This window comes from Portunus trituberculatus, chromosome 39 (genome assembly GCF_017591435.1).
Source record: "Portunus trituberculatus isolate SZX2019 chromosome 39, ASM1759143v1, whole genome shotgun sequence".
Classification (NCBI taxonomy): Eukaryota; Metazoa; Arthropoda; class Malacostraca; order Decapoda; family Portunidae; genus Portunus; species Portunus trituberculatus.
The window spans coordinates 2779337-2798956 of record NC_059293.1 but is presented as its reverse complement, the minus strand read 5'-3'; the positions used below and the strand labels follow the sequence as shown (position 1 = coordinate 2798956).

At 39.1% G+C, this 19620-nt stretch overlaps 1 protein-coding gene across 6 annotated transcripts in view; it reads left to right on the top strand.

The window, feature by feature from the left end:
- Positions 1–17516, top strand: part of LOC123515453 (pyrimidodiazepine synthase-like) — a 72413-nt gene extending 54897 nt beyond the window's left edge. For 5 of the 6 annotated variants that reach the window (XM_045274027.1, XM_045274029.1, XM_045274030.1 and 2 more), the window contains exons 4-8: positions 84–303; positions 1137–1284; positions 3762–3862; positions 16057–16176; positions 16292–17516. In XM_045274027.1, coding sequence (XP_045129962.1) covers positions 84–303; positions 1137–1284; positions 3762–3862; positions 16057–16176; positions 16292–16315 — 613 coding nt within the window. In that variant the 3' untranslated portion in view covers positions 16316–17516. Of the gene's footprint in view, positions 1–83; positions 304–1136; positions 1285–3761; positions 3863–16056 lie in introns of all 6 variants that reach the window. The other variant, XM_045274032.1, reaches the window with a different exon arrangement.
- The last annotated feature ends 2104 nt before the right edge of the window (positions 17517–19620 follow it).

Sequence of the window (19620 nt, the reverse complement as noted above, 5' to 3'; positions counted from 1 at the left end):
AAGCATCATGGAAAACTTTCAGTTTCATATACTGACCCTCCTTAGATACATGAATTATTGATGATAATTTTTTTGTCTTACAGATATGATATTGTAAACATTAACTTGAAACAGAAGCCAGAGTGGTTTTTTGAAAAGAGTCCTCTGGGGAAGGTGCCATCCATTGAGGTGGATGGGAAGATTATGAGTGAGTCCCTGGTGATCTGTGACTACCTGGATGAGGTGTACCCCGAGCCTCCCCTGCATTCTCCTGACCCCTGGAGGAAGGGCCAGGATCGTATGTTCTTGGAGATATTTGGCAAGGTAGTACATATATTTGTTTCATTCTATTTACACTGCTTATTTTTGGTATGAAGAGAAATATGATTTTGATATGCATAACAAGAATTAGAGGATGATAGAGAAAGAGATGGAGCGATAGAATTGTGACAGAGCTGCAGAGCTTGATAGCAGCAGAAGATAAAGTGAAGGAAGTCAGATAGAGATTACTTGTACATACATGGGGCCAATTCCTGAGACAAAGGACACTGTAAAGGAGACAGTGATGAATACTTAGTGTGAGGGTGAATTAATATATTTTTCTTGTTGGGTAAATTCTATTGCTAGGCACCATATGCAGGGATGTCAAGGGATCTCAACTTTTTTTTTTTTTTTTTTTTTTTTCTCTCTCTCTCTCCCCCACTGTGTGCTGTCCATCTGTTCTATATATGTGTGTGTCTATATACAAGTACCAGTTCAGTAATAACACAGTGGTTGGCCCATGCAAAGCACCACACACCCTTGCACTCATCATTCACACTGAGCCCTGTCAGTCTGTGGTAGAAAAGAATCATCCTATGGACCTTTATTGCATCTCCCTGCTAGATATAACACAATTGACTTGCCATATATTTCCACAGCAAGGCCCAACAGCATACACTAGTTGTTCCTTACTTAATCATCAAAATATTTCCTTTGCACTCACAGTAGAGTATCAAGATTGTCCTTCTCTGTTGCATTCAAAGAAATTTGCTTGTATGTGAACCAGCTCATCCTAAGGAATCTCTGATAGGCAAAGTTTAATAGCATTCATCTTGATATGTAAACAGATATGGAAATCTAAAACAAATGCTTACATTCCTTAATTTGGTCATCAGGTAACAGGAGGATTTTACAATGTGTATTTTTCAAGAGGAGACAAAGATACACTGAACAAGGGCTTGACCAACGCCAGAGCTGGACTTGATTCCTTTGAAACAGAACTGGCAAAGAGAAACACCAAGTTATATGGCGGAGATAAACCTGGTGAGGGATTTGTAACTGTTATCTTTCCACCGTGGGCACATGAAGTCATTATTCAGAGCTACACTCACTTTGCAGTCTACTGAAAACCTTGAAATGTAGTGAATTTCATTATTTAATGTTAGTTGTAGTATGTTGCATGTCTTTGTATTGTGTTCCTTTAAGAATCTAAAGTGGTACTCCGGGGTACATCTTTAATCTGTTCCATGTCTCAGGTCACATTACAGATTCACATGCAAGCCAGATCCTTATTTGCCATTGAAATCAATGCAACCAGATGGATATAAAATGGTAGTAACATGGGGTATCTGAATCATACAGGTTGATAGAAGTGGCAGAATGTTCTGTCAGCAGTGGCAGCGGTGAGGGAGTGAATGAGGGTGGGTGGGAGGGAACAAGAGTGTGGGTGGTGGTGAGCTAGCACACTTGGCACCAAAAACCACCAGTCCATGACTATTAATTTTTCCCACCAACTCTGAAAAGAAACAATCCCGTTGGGTTAGTAAACCTTAGATGGAACTGTCTGCCTCTGCCTTGAGTCTCACAGCGATGCTTGAAGTGGAAAATTCTTGTACTTGTATGTATGTGTGTAGTCTTGTTTATGTATTTGTTGTTTATAATGAGTGAGGATGAGCTTAGACAGGCACCGCTGGTACTGCAGGCACTAGCCAATGAAAATTCTGTATGTCAGGAAAGGATGTAAGATGGTTTGGACATGTCTGAGTAGATGTATTCATGTATAGGAAAACTTAAATTATACACTACGCGCCAATGAATTGTTCGTCGTGATACCACAGGTGATGGAATGCACTTAGAATGGAGAAAACAAAAGTACTATAATACTTACGAAGAAACTAGTAATTGATGGGCTTTCCCCTCCTTCTTATACACTTTAGAAGCCGTGAAGGAAGAAATTCAGCCAGGTTATTGAGGGTTATTTGATTTAGATTATGCCATTCCTCCCTGATGGCCGTTCGCAGATTCGTTATGTCAGAGATATCCCTCCTCTGCATGCGCCTCTTCATGATGGACCAGATGTTTTCAATAGGGTTCAGATCAGGGGAATTGGGTGGCCAGTCCTCCAAAAAGTCAATATGGCAGTCCTGAAGCCAAGTCAGGACGGATTTTGCCCTGTGACATGGAGCTCCATCCTGCATGAACACAGTAGCGTTGCACATTTCAAAAGACCCGGCCAAAAAATCACATAAAAGTTCCAAATAATTATTCTGATTCATGTTTTCATTTCTTGGCAAAAACACTAAATTCCCTACACCATGATAACTGAAGCAGGCCCACACCATTACTGAATCAGGGTGCTTTTCAGTCTTAAATATAAATTTTGTGTCAAGTGGGTCACTCCCTGGTCGCCGGTACACATGCTTGCCACGGTTGCAGGACACCGTGAAGACAGTTTCGTCTCCATAACACTTGGTGCCATTTTGCCATATCCCACTGGAGATATTTAGTGGCAAATGCAACCCTAAGCTCTTGTTGCCTAGGGGTGGTGAGCGGCTTCTTGAGAGCGCGGCGTCTGCGGAACTCAAGGTCATCATGCAGGCAGTGTTGTACCGTCCTCACAGACACTTGACCGAGCAGCTGAGGGTTTTGTTCTTTTAATTCCCTCGCTGTGATTTGAGGACAAGCATCCACCTGACGCTTCACAACATTTATTGTGCGTGATGAAGTTTTACGTCCTCGCCCAGGCCTCTTTTTCTGTTCTGGCGTTGCCACCCCGCCTTCCATACGAAACTTTCGTATCCACTTTTGCACACATCTCCTTGTAACACCCACAATCCTGGCTATTTCTTTCACTGGCCTCTCTGCCTTGTGTAAAGACACAATGACTTTTATCTGGTCCTTTGATAAGTCTTTCTTGCCTCCCATTATGAAGAAAAGGTGAGTTGTGTCAGGGCGTGTCTGCTCAAATTACAGGCAGAAAATGAGGCGATACTTTTCCGAATGTTTTACTAATAACTGACAAATGTCAACTGACGGTCCATCAACGGTTTTCATGGACTACTTGTACTTTAAACATGTTCCCAGATGCATGATAACTCGCATAAATCACTACGGTGCCATACTAGAGGAAATGATCTTGAGGCCCTCGCGGAAGTGATCTGTTGTGGAGCCGCGAACAATTTATTGGCGCGTAGTGTAGTAGTGTGTTTGTTTTGGTGATGAGTTTGATTCTGCCATCCCTGTAATAGCTGTGCTCAGGAGAATTCTCTCTCTCTCTCTCTCTCTCTCTCTCTCTCTCTCTCTCTCTCTCTCTCTCTCTCTCTCTCTCTCTCTCTCTCTCCCCTCCTCTTGCTCCCTCTTCTATTATGAAATCAATGCATAACTTTATTTAATCCTGTAAAATGTTGGCATGCCATGGCTTTGAATAAGAAGAGGGGATCATCGGTAGAGGATTAGTATTTTTTTTTTTTTGCATTGTCAGTGTGTCTGTGTCTCATCTAAACTTCCCTCCTTTATCCTAGGAATGCTGGACTACATGATATGGCCATGGATGGAGAGACTTCCTGTTGTTGAGAAATTTTGTGATCAAGCAGTTCTTACAGAAAACTGCTACCCTAAACTGGTGAGTCTGGGTAGTGTTGGTGGTTTTGCATATGCAGCATAGTGGCTGGGTGAAATAGTGTACGTGTTGCTATTGTAATGTGTCCATACAAAGCTTCAGATCATGTCAGCTCAGCATTTATTTTCTCTCTTGAAAGGCTGGATCATTCTCTCTCTCTCTCTCTCTCTCTCTCTCTCTCTCTCTCTCTCTCTCTCTCTCTCTCTCTCTCTCTCTCTCTCTCTCTCTCTCTCTCTCTCTCTCTCTCTCTCTCTCTCTCTCTCTCTCTCTCTCTCTCTCTCTCTCTCTCTCTCTCTCTCTCTCTCTCTCCGAATGCTTATTTGATTATTAATGTATTGCTTTCTTGCATCCTCTAAGAGTAACATCTGAGTGCAAAGGTGTATGCAGATTAAAAGCATTGTTTGAACAAAATATGAATCTTTTAACAAGAGCTTGCACAGAGACACTTACTGGTATTTTCATGTGCTTTATTTCAGTCCATGAAAACAGTACAGTAAGCCCCCGCACTTGGCGAATTAATTAGTCTGGCGAAACTACCGCCAAATGCGAATTTCGCCAAGCACGAGTTCTTTATACCATATAAATTGCCTAAAAATGCCTCAATCAGTCTTAGGTCATTGCCAAAGTCCCTCTTTTGACCCCTAAAATACCATCATTTGAGCTGAAATAAAATCTTTTGCCTTCACTTATTAAAACACATGTAGAAAACAGACCAATAAACAATAAATAAAGCTAATAAGACATGATATAAAGGCTGTAATTCCTGTTTGTCCACCCGTTTACCTCACCCACTTTCATCCTTTCCGCCATCACCATTGTCCTTACTCCCACCGGTACCACCTGTTGCGGTGGTAGAGGCCATGTTGGCAGTAAATGGCCAGAATTCATTCCCCACTCTAGCAAAACAGAGAGTAGCACAAACAAAATGGCTGAAGGGGACTTTCACACTGCATTCTGATAGGTTTAGAGAGATGTCTGACATCACCGGGGAGCCGCGTGGTTGACTTCACGGTCGCCAGAGGGACCGCCAAGTTTAAATTCAAATCGCCAAGCGTGCACTCAGTGGTCCATGACCACCCTACTGCCAAAAGTAAATTTCGCCAAACTGAGATTCGCCAAGTGCCGGGGCTTACTGTACACATATTATGACCATCACCTCACTCAGTCTTTTATGAACACACCTTACAAATTTATTCCCTGTAACTATTGCACATGTTCCTATGATCACTGCCTTTCTTCATCCATTTGGTACCCCTTGCCACAGTGTCAGGTCACATATCAGAAACATTAATTTTACTTTTGTGCCACTTACAACCAGCAATAACATTAAGGTAGATGAATTTCCAGAGAGAGAGAGAGAGAGAGAGAGTATTTGAAGTTTAATCATGAACTAAAGAGTACTAGCATGACCTTGCGAATACATGGTCACATATTTGTGGTGAAAAAAGAATGGTTTTTATGAGAGTAAAGTAAAGTTAGACAAAAATTTGTGACCATTCTACGTCATAGAATCTTTCCCACTCAAGGCCAAACTCATACCCAACTCTCAGTCTCCATTTGACAGTAGTAAAGTGAGGTTGTCTGCACTGTCTTACTCCATGACGGGCCTCTGAAATGACATGACTTGGGGAGTTAGTAGTGTTTTAGTTGCCGCACTATGTTGAAATCTAAGGATTTAACAAGTGAAACAATTGCTAAGATAATTGGTCTAAAGAAAGGAGGCCATACAATTACCAAATTTCCAGTTTGACTGGCATGGGATGAATGAGTGTGAAGAAGTACAGTACATGTGCAAATTTCGTGAAAGAGGAAGTGATCAAATACCACAGAAGAAACCTCACTTAAACTGGACACGCAAATGCTACAAACATGATGCTACAAACATGCTGTATTTGTAGTTGCTGACTCTATTATTCATTTCAGTATGTTTGTAGCATGACTTGAGATGTCACTTGGTCTGTTAGAGCAAGGTTTCTTCTGTAGTATTTCATCACTTCCTTCCTCACGAAATTTGCATATGTATCACACTCTTCACACACTTCACACTCATTCGCCCCACATCAGTCAGATTGAAAATTTCATTAACTGTACGGCCTCCTTTCTTTACAGCAAATATCAGAGCAATTGTCTCACTCGTTAAATCCTTAGATTTCGACATAGGGTAGCAAATAAAGCACTACTGAGAGTTAACTTTGTGTTTGGCCTTGAACAGGAAAGGTTCTATGATTTCATAGAATGGTTGCAAATTTTTTTTTAGCTTTACTCCACCCTCATAAACACCATTCATTTTTTGCCATAAAAACGCACATGGTCACGTGTTTTTGTCCAGTGCTGTATATTTTTAATTGAATCTTCTTTAATTGTAACCACATATGAATATTTGCTCCTGTGAATCATACTGCTTTATTTTACTTGTCTTGTGTGTGTATTTACCTAGTTGTATTTATCTAGTTGTATTGTACAAGGTTCGAGCGGGGCTCATAGTGTCCTGTCTCCATATCTCCATATATCTAATTTTTCTTTAAAGTTATGCACATTATGTGCTGCGACAATTTCCTCATCCAATGCATTCCATTTTTCCACCGTTCTGTGTGGAAAACTGTATTTTCCAACACCCTTCACACATTGCCTCATCCTGATCTTTTCATGTCCTCTTGTCCTTCCATCTTCTTCTGCCAACAGCACCAGGTCTTCTTTGTCTATTTTTTCAATATCATTTACTATCTTATACATTGTTATTGGGTCCCCACATTCTCTTCTATCCTGTAAGGTTGGCAGTCCCATTTCCTTCAGTCATTCTTCATATGTAAGGTCCTTTAATTCCAGCACCATCTTTGTAGCAATCTTCTGTATCCTTTCCAATTTTCTTATATCTTTTTTAGAGCTTGGAGATCATACCACTGCAGCATATTACGCCCAAGGCTGGAATATGCAGCAGTGGTATGGTCTCCGAGCTCTAAAAAAGATATAAGAAAATTGGAAAGGATACAGAAGATTCCTACAAACATGGTGCCAGAATTAAAGGACCTTACATGTGAAGAACAACTGAAGGAAATGGGACTGCCAACCATACAAGATAGAAGAGAACATGGGGACCTAATAACAATGTATAAGATAGTAAATGATATTGAAAAAATAGACAAAGAAGACCTGGTGCTGTTGGCAGAAGAAGATGGAAGGACAAGAGGACACGAAAAGAAGATCAGGATGAGGCAGTGTGTGAAGGATGTTGGAAAATACAGTTTTCCACACAGAACGGTGTGTGTGTGTGTGTGTGTATTTACCTAGTTGTAGTTTTACAGGGCCTGGGCTTTATGCTCGTGTAGCCCCGTCTCCATATCTACACTTATCCAATCTTACTTTAAAAGTATGCACACTCGTTGCAGACACTACTTCTTCATCCAAACTGTTCCATGTCTCAATACATCTCTGCGGGAAAATATATTTTTTAATATCTCTCAGACATCTTCCTTTTCTCAGCTTTTTACTATGCGATCTTGTGCTTCGGATGTCATATTCTTCTCTCAGGATCAGTTTCTCATTATCCACTTGGTCCATTCCGTTGATCAATTTATTAACTTGTATCAGGTCTCCTCTCTCCCTTCTTTGTTCCAGGGTTGGTAGATCCATAACCTTTAGTCTCTCCTCATATGTCATCCCTTCAAATTCTGGAACCATTCTTGTAGCCATTTTTGTAGCCTCTCAATTTCCTTATGTGTTTCTTTTATGAGGGGTCCACACTACTCCTGCATATTCCAATCTGGGTCTTATTATAGTACTTATGAATTTCTTCATCATTTCTTTGTCCATGTAGTGAAATGCTACTCCAATATTCCTTAGCAAATTATATGTTTCTCTAAAATTCTATCAATATGGCTTACTGGTTGATTGTTTTCTTCCATCGTCACTCCTAAGTCCTTTTCCTTTTTACTTTCTCCAGTTCTACTCCATCTCCCATCTTATAGATTCCCACAGGTCGTCTTTCACTCTTTCCCATTTCCATGACATGGCTTTTGTTCACATTGAATTCCATTTCCCACTTCTTACTCCATTCCCAGATCTTATTTAGGTCTTCTTGCAGTATTTCACAATCCTCCTTTTGCTTTATAACTCTGCACAGTTTCGTATCATCTGCAAACAGATTTATGTAGCTGTTCACTCCTTCTGGCATGTCGTTAATATAAATGAGGAAAAGTATTGGTGCCAATACTGACCCCTGTGGCACTCCGCTTTCTACTGCTCTCCACTTGGACTTCATATCTTTAACTACCGTCCTTATTTCTCTCCCCCTCAAATAATTTTCTATCCATCTCAATGTGCTTCCTTTTAAGCCACCCTTCTCCTCTAACTTCCATAGTAATCTTGCATGTGGCACTTTGTCAAACGCCTTTTTTAAATCCAAATAAATACAGTCAACCCATCCTCTCTCTTGTACTCTATCAACTATTCTAGAATAGAAACTCAATAAATTAGTTACACAAGACCGTCTTTTCTAAAACCAAATTGGCTATTTGATATTAATTTGTTGTCTTCAAGGAATTCGATCCATTGTTTCTTTATTATTCTTTCACACATTTTGCATATTACACTAGTTAGTGATACCGGTCTGTAATTTAAAGGTTCTTCCTTCCTTCCGCTCTTATATATGGGAACCACCTCAGCTCTTTTCCATTCTAATGGTACTGTTCCATTTTCTATTGAGCATTTTATGATGTTGTATAAAGGACTTGCTAGTTCTTCTTCTTCTTCTTTCAGTATTTAAGATGAGACCCTCATCCGTATTCCCATTTAGCCCATTCTTCATCCAGTTCCTTCATTAACTCTTTTATTTCAAGCTTGGTTACTTTAATCTCTTTCATATAGATTGTCTCTATTACCCTGTGGCCTCTCAAATTTGGATTCCTTAGTAAAGACCTCCTGGAATTTTTATTTAATAGTTCTGCCATACTTTTGGGTCTTCCACCATCCCGTTCTCTCCTTTTAACCTTTCTATTGTTTCTTTTTGCCTAATTTTTCCATTTATGAATCTATAGAACAATTTTGGTTGCTCCTTACATTTTTCGACAATGTCTTTTTCAAAGTTCTTTTCCTCTTCCTTCCTCACCTTAACATATTCATTTCTCGCTGCCTTGAAGTTTTCCTTATTTGCTGGATTCCTATTTCTCCTCCACCTTTTCCATGCTCCATCTCTTTTCTCCTTTGCCTTGGCACACCTTGCATTAAACCAATCTTTCTTTCCTTCTTCTTTAGGTCTATATTTTGGTACATATTCCCTGACTCCTGTTTTGTATATTTCCAAAAATAAGTTATATTTGTCTTGCATTGTCTCTGAGTTTTCCATCTCCTCCCAGTCTACGTTTTTAAAATAGTTCTTGAGATTCTCAATGTAATTTAATCGGTCTCCTTTGTATGAATCGTCTCTATCTTCCTTTCCCTCTTCTATATCTATTTCTAATATTGCATGGTCACTCTTTCCCAATGGGCACATATCTTATATCATCATTTATTTGTATACCCCTTGTAAAAACTAGGTCCAATCTCGCTGGCTCGTCGTTTCCTCTGAATCTTGTGCATTCTTTTACTCTCTGGTCCATCATATTGTCTATCATTAGGTTCAAGAATCTTTCTCCCCAGGCTTCTTCCTCCATACCACTTTCATAATTTTCCCAGTCCACTTCTTTACAGTTGAAATCTCCTACTAATATAACTTTTTTCCTTTCTTTAACGATTCTCGTTAGACTCCTTATTGTGTCATCTATCATGTCTTTATATTCTTGATTGGTCCATGAATTTGTTTTTGTTGGCACATGTTACAATGATTGTTATCTCTTTTTTATTGATATGCATCTTAACCCCTTCCTTACCGCAGCCACTCCCCGATATAAACAAAGCGTTCCCCTCCTATACCGCAGCCCCCTGCCCGTGTGCGCACGTGCCTCACAGCCAGATCTACACATTATATTTCTTTCTAACTCAGTGTTATGTACTTTTTTCTAAACATATTTTTGTCATTTTATTAATAAAAGAAAACGTAAACATAATCATAAATTGTACACTAATCATAAATTCAGCAGCACACACTCTACACCTTGTGAGAGTGGCCCTGAGGCAGTCATAATTAGGCTGCTCCCCCTCACTTGCCGAGAGGGTTTCAACACTGCTGTCACTATCACTCTCTCCTATTTCTTTTTCAGGATCATAGTCTGAATCATATTCATCTGGAGAGTCTTCCAGTATATCCTCACTATCTGTCTCATAATTATGATAATCCTCATCGCTGCTACACAAAGCAGACGCCATTATCTCTAACTAGAGGCAATAGATCAGTTTCACCACGGCCGATACTAGAGAACTGATGTTCTTGGGGGGACTGTGGGAATAATATATGTCAAAGAATAGTGATTGGCTTTATAGTTTATGCATGAAAAATTAACTCCGATATTGATTGGCTAGTTTGGGGGATGGTTTTGTTACGCTGGGGTGGCTAAAAATAACGCCTCCAGTGTTTGTTAGTTTATAGTGAACCACGTGGAGTATGAAAAAGGCAAAATCCGCACTCAGGCCATGGGTATACACGGAAATGTATTGGTGTGGTACGCACGTACCACGGCGGCATCTTGCGGTACCACGAGGTCGCTTTTGCGCGTGGTATGCACGTACCACAAAACAGTCTTGCGGTAAGGAAGGGGTTAATATACAATACTTCTGCTTTTCCTTCCCCACATTCCATTTCATTTATCACTATCTCCTTCCTTAACATAATCATGACTCCTCCTCCTCCTTTGCCCACTCTGTCTCTTCTCCATACATTATACCTATTATCCAAGTCTATTTTGATTGCCTTATTTAGTTTTGTTTCAGCCAGGCATACAATATCTGGATTTTCCTTCTTTATGTAATCTCTTAATTCTAATTTACTTGATAAAACCCCATCTATGTTTGTATACATCATTTTTAGTCTTTTGCCTTTATCATTTCTAGTTAAACTTGTTCCACTTTTTTCTCTCTTGTGTGTGTGTGTGTGTGTGTGTGTGTGTGTGTGTGTGTGTGTACTTAGTTGTATTTACCTTAGTTGTATTATACAGGATTTGAGTGGGGCACATAGTGTCCTCTCTCCATATTTCCACTTATCTAATTTTCTTTGAATTTATGTACATTATGTACTGTAACAACTTCATCATTCAGTGCATTCTACTTTTCCACCATTCTATGTGGAAAACTGTATTTTCCAATATCCTTCACACACTGCCTATTCCTAATCTTCTTTGCATGTCCTCTTGTCCTTCTAGCTTCTTCTGTCACCACCACCAGCTCTTGCTTGTCTATCTTTTCAATGCCATTAACTATTTTATGCAATATTATTAGGTTCCCTCTTTCTATTCTATCATGTAAGGTTGGCAGTCCCATTTCCTTCAGCCTTTCATCATATGTTTGGTGCTTTAGTTCCAGCACCATCTTTGTAGCTATCCTTTGGATCCATTCTAATCTTCTTATACCCTTTTTTCAAGCTTGGCGACCACACCAATGCTGCATATTCCAACTTTGGACGTATCATATTCATGATAATCTTTTTCATCATATCCTTGTCCAAGTAGTGAAATGCCACCTTAATATTAGTTAACATTTTATACATTGTTCCAAATATTTTACTTATTTGTTTTCAGGGCTCAGAGTTTCTAGTATAACCACTCCCAGATCTTTTTCTTCTCTAGTCTTCATTATTTATTACTCTCCCCTCAAATAGTTCCATACTGATCTTCACTTACTCTTTCTTAATTCTATTACATAGCATGTCTTGCCATTAAATTCTAACTTCCACTCAAATTTTATCTATATCTTCCTGCAGCAGGCAGTCTTCTCAGGTCTTAATTACTCTTAAAAGTTTTGCATCATCAGGAAATAAATTAATATATCTGGTCACTCCATACTGTATGTCGTTTACATATACCTGGAACATAATCTGGGCTAACACTCCACTTGTTGCTTTACTCCAAGATGAGTATGTATCCCTGATTGCATTTTTCATCTCTCAGTCCATCAGGTAATCCCTTATCCAATCTAATATAGAAACTTAATAAATTCAACACACATGACCTTCCTGTCCTGAACCCAAATTGTCTGTTTGATATAACTTATTTTTCTTCCAGATTGGTATGTAACCCATTTTTCTTTGATAACAATTTCACATAACTTCCCCACAACACGTGTAAGTGATGCCGGTCTGTAATTTAATGGTTCAGTTGACTTTCCTTCTTTGAATATTGGGATTGTGTTGGCTCTCTTCCATTCCAGTGGTATTCTCCCTTCCTTTAATGAGCTTGTAACCATTTCCCAAATTGGTTCTAACATTGATCTTTACATTCCTTTAGTGCCCAGCCTGACACACCATTCAGTGCCATCTTTTTTCTGACATCCAAATTTTCTAATAGTCTTCCAATTTCTTTGTGCATTATGATTTCTTGCAAGCTTTGACAATGCAATGTCCTATTTGGTTCTGCAAAATCCTCTTCTCCAGTGAAAACAGCCTTGAAGCTCTCATTCATTATTTCACTCATTTACTCTGCTGTTTGGTATGTCATCCCTCCTTTAACTATTTTTTCTATTGTTTCCTTATTTTTCACCTTACCATTGATATACTTGTAGAAAAGCTTGGATTCATCTTCTCTTTTCCACACTACATCTTTCTCAAAGTTTCTTTCTTCCTCTCTTCTTGCTCTAACATATTCATTTCTAGCATCCTTATACTGCTGTCTGTTGCTTTTATTTCTCTGCTTTTTGAGCTTTTTTATGCTTTATCTTTTCCCCTCTTAGCTTTTATACATCTGCCATTGTACCAGGCTTGTATACTCCTCCTTACTCTATAGATTGGAATGTATTTCCTCATTCCTTCGTTATACTTCTGTAGGAATATTTCATATTTCCCCTTTACTGTCTTTCCATTCATAATGTTTCTCCATTCTTATGCCACCAAAAAATTGTCTAAACTTTTCAAAATTTGCTCTTGCATAATTTAATCGCTCTTTTTGTAGTCCTGTCTGTACCTTATCATATCCTCTTCCTGCATTTCCAATACTAATGCTACATGGTCAATTCTTCCCATTGGACTCTGGTATTGTATGACATGAGGGGGGCTTCAGCTTCTTTGTGAATACCAGGTCAAGCAATGATGGTTCTTCTCCTCTGTACCATGTTGATTCTTCCACCCACTAAAGCCCCATACACACTATGTATCATGTATCAGCCACGTGATGCAGTAGTGGTGTTGAAAAAAATTACTAGCAGCCAAACTGTACTGCAACACTGCTCACTTGTTCTCGGCAACTTCTCGGTTCTCGCGCGCTAGCTGCGCTCAGTGACAGTTCAGCTTGCATGTTTCCAAACTTGCAATCCTGACGTTTCTCATTTTATACTGTTTGGACTTGATGTTCCAAACAGATGGATGCTCCTTCAGCAAATCACAAAGTTGAGGGAATACTTTGCAGAAGTTGAGTGGAACCAACTGTACATGGTGACAAATAATGTACAGAAAAAGTGGGATATATTTATGATTATTTATAATGAAATCAAATCCAGTGATGGGGGACAATTAGAAAGACTGGTATAACACAAGATGTAAATTAGCAACAGTGAAAAAGGAAACAGCATGGAATAGATGGATCGAGAAAAAGAGGGCTTAAGAAATGAGAATAATTTAAAGTAATAAGAAATTAATATGTCCAAACACTAAGACAGGAACAAAAGAACTATGATAAAGATATAGTTGACAAATCCAAAAATGAGCCAAAACTCTTTTACAAATATGTAAAAAAAAAATGAATAAAAAAAAAAAATTATAGATTGCTAATGTCACATACAAAGATCACAGGAGGAAATAATGAATAGGTACTTTCAATCATGTCAGTGCCAGGTTGGAGGTTCTATATCTAGCTAAAGGAGGAGCATGTCAGCAACCACTTTAGACTAGATAACTGGGGAGATTCTACTCAATCCAAGATCTAAGGAATTATAAAACACTTGAAAAATTGAATATAAATTATTAAGTCAACACAAATAAACCACAAAACAAAAGGTAGCAGGAACAGCCACACCCACTCGGCCGGGAACCACACGGGACCTCAGGTCTTGCCTCCCCAGGTTGTCTCAACACGTAGAGTAACCCTCGCAGAAAACCAGCTGCGAAGAGGCCGCCGTGGAACACGTACAGTTGATGAGAGGAAGGTACTTGTCCCACACGAAGTTCGTCAGCAGGAGCGCTGGAATACACCCTAGACCGGGGGTGTGGGTGGAGTGAAGGAAAGGTTGAGGCGAGAACGTTGGCTGTCCAATCCATGCAACTCACTCGGGCTGAGAGAGGGAGTGATAGACGCTCAAGGTCTTCTTCAGGTGAAGGCTGGCCGCTCTCTGCCGGACTATCAGGAGTGGTGGCAGACGTTGACTCGTATAGACCCGTAGGAGGGAGGTACCGACAAGGAGGGGGGAGGCGACAACGTGGCCTGACCATAAATGTCCCAAAGAGTGCACTGATGTGCTTCACCTACAAAAGGATCCTCACTCCACCTTCAGTCCACATACATGGAGAGGCCGTCCCCAACACAACATCACCCAGCTTCCTGGGGCTGCACCTGGACGGCTCTCGTCTCACCTGGACCAAACACGTGGCCTACTTCTGCAACTCCTGCACAAAGAGGATCACAGTAATGAAGAGGATTGCTGGAATTCACTGGGAAGCAAGCAGAGACCTACTGCTGAAATCCTACCAGACCACCATCAGGATCAGGGCCAAAATAATGTATGGCAGCAGTGTTTATGGTTCAGCAGCACCCTCCACCCTTGCTAAGCTGGACACACTACAAAATGCTGCACTGTGCATAGCCATGGGAGCCATGGCATCCTCTCCCATACCATCCCTTCTGGCTGAGAGCGGCATCCCCCCACTGTCCTCCTACAGAAGAGAGGTGGTGTTGGTGAGCACGGTGGGGGAGTGGCGGGGCGGTCAGCTGACGGGTCCATTAGCCTTGCACCGTCTGCCTCCCCCTCTGCCCTTTCACGCCTTGTCTTCTGTCTTCCCTCTACAATCTTCTTCATCTTCAGTTTTTGCTTCTTTAGCTAGATATAGAACTTCCAACCTGGCACTGACATGATTGAAAGTACCTATTCATTCCTCCTGTGATCTTTGTATGTGACATTAGCAATCTTTAATTTTTTTATTTATTTATTTTTTTTTTTTACATATTTGTTAAAGAGTTTTGGCTCATTTTTGGATTTGTCAACTATATCTTTATCATAATTTTTTTGTTCCTGTCTTAGTGTTTGGACATATTAATTTCTTATTACCTTAAATTATTCTCATTTATTAAGCCCTCTTTTTCTCAGTCCATCTATTCCATGCTGCTTCCTTTATCACTGTTGCTAATTTACATCTTGTGTTATACCAGTCTTCCTAATTGTCCCCCATCACTGGATTTGATTTCATTATAAATAATCATAAATATATCCCACTTTTTCTGTACATTATTTGTCACCATGTACAGTTGGTTCCACTCAACTTCTGCAAAGTATTCCCTCAACTTTGTGAAGTCTGCCTTTCTGTAATTATATCTTCCATTTTTGTGAAGTTTGTTCCTGTTTGCTGTTGAGCCACTGTCCAGGCTAAATTCGATTAATAGATGGTCGCTTTTACCCTAGAGGGCACTGATAATTTATTTCTTCAATAATGTCAATCTCTTTTGTAAACAACAAATCCAGCCTTGATGCCTCATCTTTTCCTCCAACTCTTGTAGTTTCCCCAATCCACTGGGTCATAGTATTAGTCATTATTAGTTCTAGTAGTGTCTATCCCATGGCTTCTCCTTGCGTAGTCTACTTTTCCCAGCATACCTCCTTGCAGTTTAAATCACCCATAAGTGTTACATTCCTAATTTCTTGCAATATTTTCCTCCAAACAACTTCCCGTATCTCTCAAGATATCTTTATACTCATCTTGATTCCATGCATTAGTTTTTGGTGGTACATATGCTACAGCATGCTAGACGCATGCTGTATGTGTGTATGTTTGTGTGGGTGGGTATGAAACCAGTCACACAATATGGTGCATCAAGTGCTGTTATTTGTTCTACTGTTATTTCATTTACTAATTTGTTAATAGGTCTTTTATATGGAGGTTGGTTTTGTGTTGCTGATTATGTTTCTTTCCTCAGTTCTCCTGGAGAGAAGAAATGCAGAAAGATTCTGCAGTAAAAGCAACTTGCATCTCACCAGAAGTTCACTACAAGTACTTGCTCACCAGTTTGAGTGGTTTCCCAGATTATGATATGGAGGTTTGATGTGGAAAGTTTAAGTTAGTGCCAAAATTGAATGAATATGTTTGATATTCTGTATAGGAACATGTAGATTACTGGCTACTTTTGTTAATTTGGCCTTTTCTCCTTACAGTTAGCAATGCCATCGCATCTGTAGCTTCTTAATCCAAATGCTGCTGCAGACTTAATTAATAACCTTGCTTTATTTCATTGCTGATCATCTATATTATTTATATCTTAATAAAGAGAGCATGGTTAAGTGGATGTATGTGTGTGGTGCTTTGTCTGGCCACCCTGTGTGGGATTGCTGGCCTGAATACTACTTATAAAATGATTGATCTTAGTAAAACAACAAAAAACTTAACTATGATCCCATAGAAAAGTAAGATTAAAGAGACATGTCTGTGTTCTGGACATGTCTTGATGCTCCTCACCTTAAATAGCTCATGTCATTGAAAAAATGAATAATTGAGTGTTCCAGAACTTATGAGAAAGAAGAAAGAAAGAGTGAAGACTCCAGATAACTTATGTTTATGAGTTATTTTGATTATTACTTAATTATTTGTTAGATGATTATTCTTAAGTCTTTTAAGTCATGTTCACCAGCATTGGGTATAATGTATCATATTGTTGGTTTACAGGCCTGACATTTAAATTTAAAGTTTATAAATTAGTGATAATTTTTCTAAAGTGCAGCATGTAATTACCACCATTTTGGTCTCTTTAAACAACAAATGTAATTATCATTCATTGAATTATGTATGCTGTATGATAGTGTTTTTTCTGGGATATTGACATTATATAGAATTTATTATACATATTGTAAGACAACGTTGAATCAGAAAATGTGTTTATTTTGCGATGCATAGTGAAGCAAATTGAAGAGAATAGTGATGGTAGCCCTCCACCAAACTGTAGAGACAAGACAAGACTTGGTGTAGAATTTGTTGAGCCAAGTATTGTTAATGGATGATTGAAATCTGTAATACATTCCTGACAGCAGTGATTATTTTTCTGAATATTATGACTATGTTATATTAAAAGTGTGTCAGATTTGCAATATAAAAGGCAATACATCTACTTAAAATCTTACAACCTTGTTAATAGCCATTTTCTGCAGACATTATTTTCATACCTTTATATATGATGGTACCTTGTATAGTGGGAGGACAATCAGGACACAGCCGAGCCCCTCTCTATGGCTAGAGGACGGTGCTACTCCTCCACGTGTATTATAAAAGTTCACTGCAAGGGATGGAGGAAGAGCACTCTGGCTCTTTACTCCAACTTTGTTAAGATACAGTAGTTGAATAACATTGTATGTGAACATGTGTGCCAAGTAAAATGATGCCATATTGTATAGCCTTTTAGTTGACAACACTCTGGATTATTTAAAGTGTTGATGATATTATACATTAGTAATATGTTATAGGAAGGGAGCTGAGAAGTCAGTATACTTCATTAGTGGAAAAATTACTTTTCAAATGGTGCTGGTGGTGCCACTTGGGGTTAACATAACATAACATATAACATAAATAATAGGATAACAAAGGGCCACCAGGGCCCATCTAGGTTATCCTGTATCAGTCGCACAGCGACCTCGTCATCAGTACTTAAAGATACACTTACAAGTACACAATACATTATATACTAATTCTAAATATTTGGCCCATTAACAGGGCTAAGTCCTGCAGCGAAATCCTCTACAATTTGTGGTCCCCATACATGGGGATCATGTCTTATTTAACTATAGTAAATTTCTTATAAAAACTATCATGCAGTGCTATACATAATTATAAATCTAATAAATTTAAGTGCTTATCTAATCTGTTTTTAAACATTGTCAAACTAGTGCTATTTACAACCGTCTCTGGCAATGCATTCCAGAAGTCTACCACTCTATGACTAAAGAAATATTTTCTTATATCTAACCTGCAGCCTTGCTTTCTAATCTTCCTGCCATGATTTCTAGTCCTATTTCCTCCTCTAAGGTAAAGAAAGATCTCACATCTATGTAGTTTGTATCTGAGAACATTTTAAATAACTCTATCATATCCCTCTTATACATCTCCTCTCAAATGAAAACATGTTTAATTCCTTTAATCTATCTCTATACTCCAGGCGCTTTAATGCTGGTATCATCCTAGTTGCTCTTCTCTGAACTGCTTCTAACATGTTGATATCCTGCCTATAGTGGGGTGACCAGGCCTGTATGCAATACTCTAAATGGGGCCTAACATAGGAATTATATAAGCTACGCACCACTTCCTTACTTTTATAACTAACATTTCTATTTATAAAACCCAGGATCCTATTTGCCCTATTTCTTGCTTCTAAACATTGCTTTGAAAATTTCATAGTCCTGTCTATCACTACTCCTAAATCCTTTCCTTCCTCTACTGCCTCTAGCCAACATCCCTCCATCTCATAGTTAAAGTTTGTGTTGTCTTTACCTAAATGCATAACCTGACACTTTTCAGAATTAAACTCCATCTGCCACCTGTCTGCCCATGCTATCAGCCTGTCCAGGTCTCGTTGTATTCTGTAATTGTCCTTTTCACCCTGTACTGCACATGCTATCTTAGTATCATCTGCAAACTTTGATACTTTGCTACTAATTCCTATATCTAAATCGTTAATGTACACCAAGAAAAGAAGAGGTCCTAGCACTGATCCTTGGGGTACCCCACTAACCACTTCCTTCCACTCAGACATTGCCCCATTTAATACTACTCTCTGTTTCCTATCAGAAAGCCATTCACTAATCCAATCAACTAACCTACCCCTATCCCATGTAGTCTCAATTTGTACACTAGCCTCCTATGCGGTACCTTATCAAACGCCTTGCTAAAATCTAGATATATAACATCTATGCTATTTCCATCATCTAACTCCTTGGTAATATATTCTAAGATATCGAGCAAATTTGTAAGACAGGACCTCCCTGATCTAAAGCCATGTTGGGTATCTCTAATTAATCTATTCTCATTTAAATGCTCCCAAATACTACCCTTAATGATTTTCTCTAGTATCTTACATACTATACTAGTTAAACTGATCGGTCTATAATTATTCGCATCATCCTTCCTACCTTTTTTAAATATTGGAGTAACATTAGCTAACTTCCAGTCCTGAGGTATCTCAGCAAACCTAAGTGATCTTTCAAAGATTAACTTAAGTGCTTCAGAAATACTGTCTACACCCTCCCTAAGGTTGCCGTGGTACAGTGCCACTTTGAGAGCCAAGGGGTCCTCTGGTGCACAGGTTTGAGTCATGGCCTTGTTCTGAAGATAAGAAGAGCATCCATTTGAGCTGACGATTCCATAATGCCAGCTGTCCTTTGCTAGGAGGCACCATCCTGATAAACTAGGGAAACCAGATGTAAAAAAACTGAAGTAGAAAATAAGATGAATAAAAACAAACTTTTTTTTCCCAAGAGATTTATAAACATCTATATGTATT